The sequence below is a fragment of the Nansenia antarctica genome, assembly GCF_963989245.1.
Source record: "Nansenia antarctica genome assembly, chromosome: 8".
NCBI lineage: Eukaryota > Metazoa > Chordata > Actinopteri > Argentiniformes > Microstomatidae > Nansenia > Nansenia antarctica.
In genome coordinates, this window is record NC_137678.1 from 29,697,955 (window position 1) to 29,700,454 (window position 2,500).

Below are 2,500 nucleotides of genomic sequence, written 5' to 3' on the forward strand. Positions count from 1 at the left end.
CACACACACGCACACACACACTCCCACACTCCCACACACAGTGTCTGTGAGGAATGGATAGATGTAAGGTGTGTAAGTTTAGGGTTAGGGTTTATCACATACTGGGGAATGGGGGTGCATGTACAGCACTCTATGGGCCAGTTTCACAGACAAGGCTTAAGCCTAATCCTGGACTAAAAAGCATCTTCAATGGAGATTTTACATTGAAAGTGTGATTTAGTCCAGGACTAGGCTTAAGCCTTGTCTGTGAAACCGGCCCATATATATGTCTTAAAGTCAATGTACTTTAGGCCTCCAACTATGTGATGGGGGGGCTTACCCTTTTTGGATGCTAACCACCCAGCTGCCATCCTTAACCAAGTGGATCTGGGCACCTCCGACGATCCTGGTGGATTTGTGCACAAAGCAGGATGGCTTCGACACCTTTGGTAGCAGGATGCCTTGGGGTAAGAGTAAGAATATGAAGGCTGGGTTAGATACGGTTATATCTCACATACAGTGGTGTAGTCTAGTTTTTTCTAGTGGGTGATTTCTCCCTCCCAGCCTCATATCGTTCATTTCGGAACGCCATAAAAATACATCTGCGCTCTCTGTCTAACATTATATCTAGCATTACATGTTTTACGGCTGATCTGTGCACGATAGTGCTTCATTTTGACATATTTCATGTTGTATTTCCCCCCGTTGATGGTATATGACGCTATAGTCAGTCCCAATGGTCCAAAAGTCAAGTGCTTCGTAACACAGACGGGGTGAATTTTATGAATGAAAGTGTGAAAGTTCTGTCACAAAACGCTGTTACGTATCCTCACACATTTTTAAGTGGGTATACGGAAATCCTTGGCCTTTCCTAGTGGGTATACGGCGTAGTCCTGCGTATCACGTAGACTACACCACTGCTCACATATCATCATGTTCCTCAGTACAAAACTGCAGATTTTCTGCACAGGTTGAATACACATTTCTATTTTACAGAGATATTATGCACATCAAGCATTAATTTGATGTTACAAAAGCACTGCACAAGGCATTTGTTTTACTAGTTTGAGAAAGATGGCAATAGACAGAGTGATAAAGAGTGGAAAATTGGGGGGAAGAAAAGGGGGGAGAGAGAGAGAGAGAGAGAGAGAGAGAGAGAGAGAGAGAGAGAGAGAGAGAGAGAGAGAGAGAGAGAGAGATGGGGGGAGTAGAGGAAAAAAAAGGGATAGAGAAACAAAAGAGACACTCACTCCTACTTTGGATGGCAATGTTTGGGGACGATTTACCTAGAACAAAACAAAACAGTTCATCACAGGAGATGTTAACACAATTCACATTAACCAGCTCAACTTGAACATTCAAACCATGCAACCTCAACCCCCCCCCTGCCAATTCAACACATTCAAACTTTCTTTGCATCTGCTTTACTATTGGGGGGGGCATTGTTGGTCAGAACCCACAGGAAAAAAATTTGCCCCCACCCCCCCACAAAAAAAAGGAATCTTCACAGAGGACATGTTTTCCATTATGGAGATTATTGCCTGGCCACTCAAAAGAGCCTCATCAATGCTGGCCTATTAAACCCAGCCAAAGAAAATGTTAGGACAACAACAACAACAACAACAGTCACTGAACTGGAACTATATAGATGCACAAATAAAAAAATAACCAAAGTTTTGCATCTGTTTAGAGTTAGAGCGTGTCGCCTTCTGAGCGAGTTGAACAAAACCACGATTGACTTATGACATGACACACTGAGAGACAATACATCTCACATGTGAGCAAACATTTGACATTTGTGTCTAACAGCCTGCTTGCCAATGTGTTAGAAATGTGTAAACATTTAATAATAGTCATGTCACCAGCTTGTCAAAAACAAACGCTGAGCTTAGTGTTGCATATCGAGATCATTTTTAGACTCGATTTTAGATACGATTTATTGTCATTGCAGAGTACAAATACTAGACAACGAAATGCACAAAAGTTGGTCTCTTTCTACTGCACCACACACCAATAATACAACTTGATGGTAACGTAACTCCAAAGGATAATAGTTCTCATCGGCTATAACTCTGCAAATCACCAACAACTCGAGGACGTTGAGAGTTCGGTGGACGCAGGATAAATACAGGATGTGATGGATGACTGAAGCAGCAGATGGATAGAAGCCAGGATTCGTCAAAGACACTTACAGCGCTTCAGCTTGCAGTAGTCCCAGGGAATAGAGGGGTCGGTAGTGTAGCACCAGGGGCCGTGCTTGTCCCTGTCCGGATTCCTGCACAGGTTCCTTTCCAGACCCTCGATGGATAACGCAGAGTGAGGGTCTCCACTGGAAAAAACGCACACAAGAAAACACACAAAAAACCACATTGTTGCAATTGTAATGGTCCACTTCTGCACAAAGACGTGCACACACTGAAGACCACACACACAAGACGTGCACACACACACACACACACACACACACACACACACACACACAGAGAGAAACACAGAGAATCACTATCGTTCCTATAGGGCA

At 43.4% G+C, this 2,500-nt stretch overlaps 1 protein-coding gene across 1 annotated transcript in view; it reads right to left on the minus strand.

The window, feature by feature from the left end:
• Positions 1-2,500, minus strand: part of hgfa (hepatocyte growth factor a) — a gene marked incomplete at both ends in the record, with an annotated part of 37,035 nt that overhangs the window by 4,837 nt on the left and 29,698 nt on the right. The window contains 3 exons of the mRNA XM_080538256.1: positions 320-440; positions 1,230-1,265; positions 2,172-2,308. Coding sequence (XP_080394382.1) covers positions 320-440; positions 1,230-1,265; positions 2,172-2,308 — 294 coding nt within the window. The remainder of the gene's footprint in view (positions 1-319; positions 441-1,229; positions 1,266-2,171; positions 2,309-2,500) is intronic.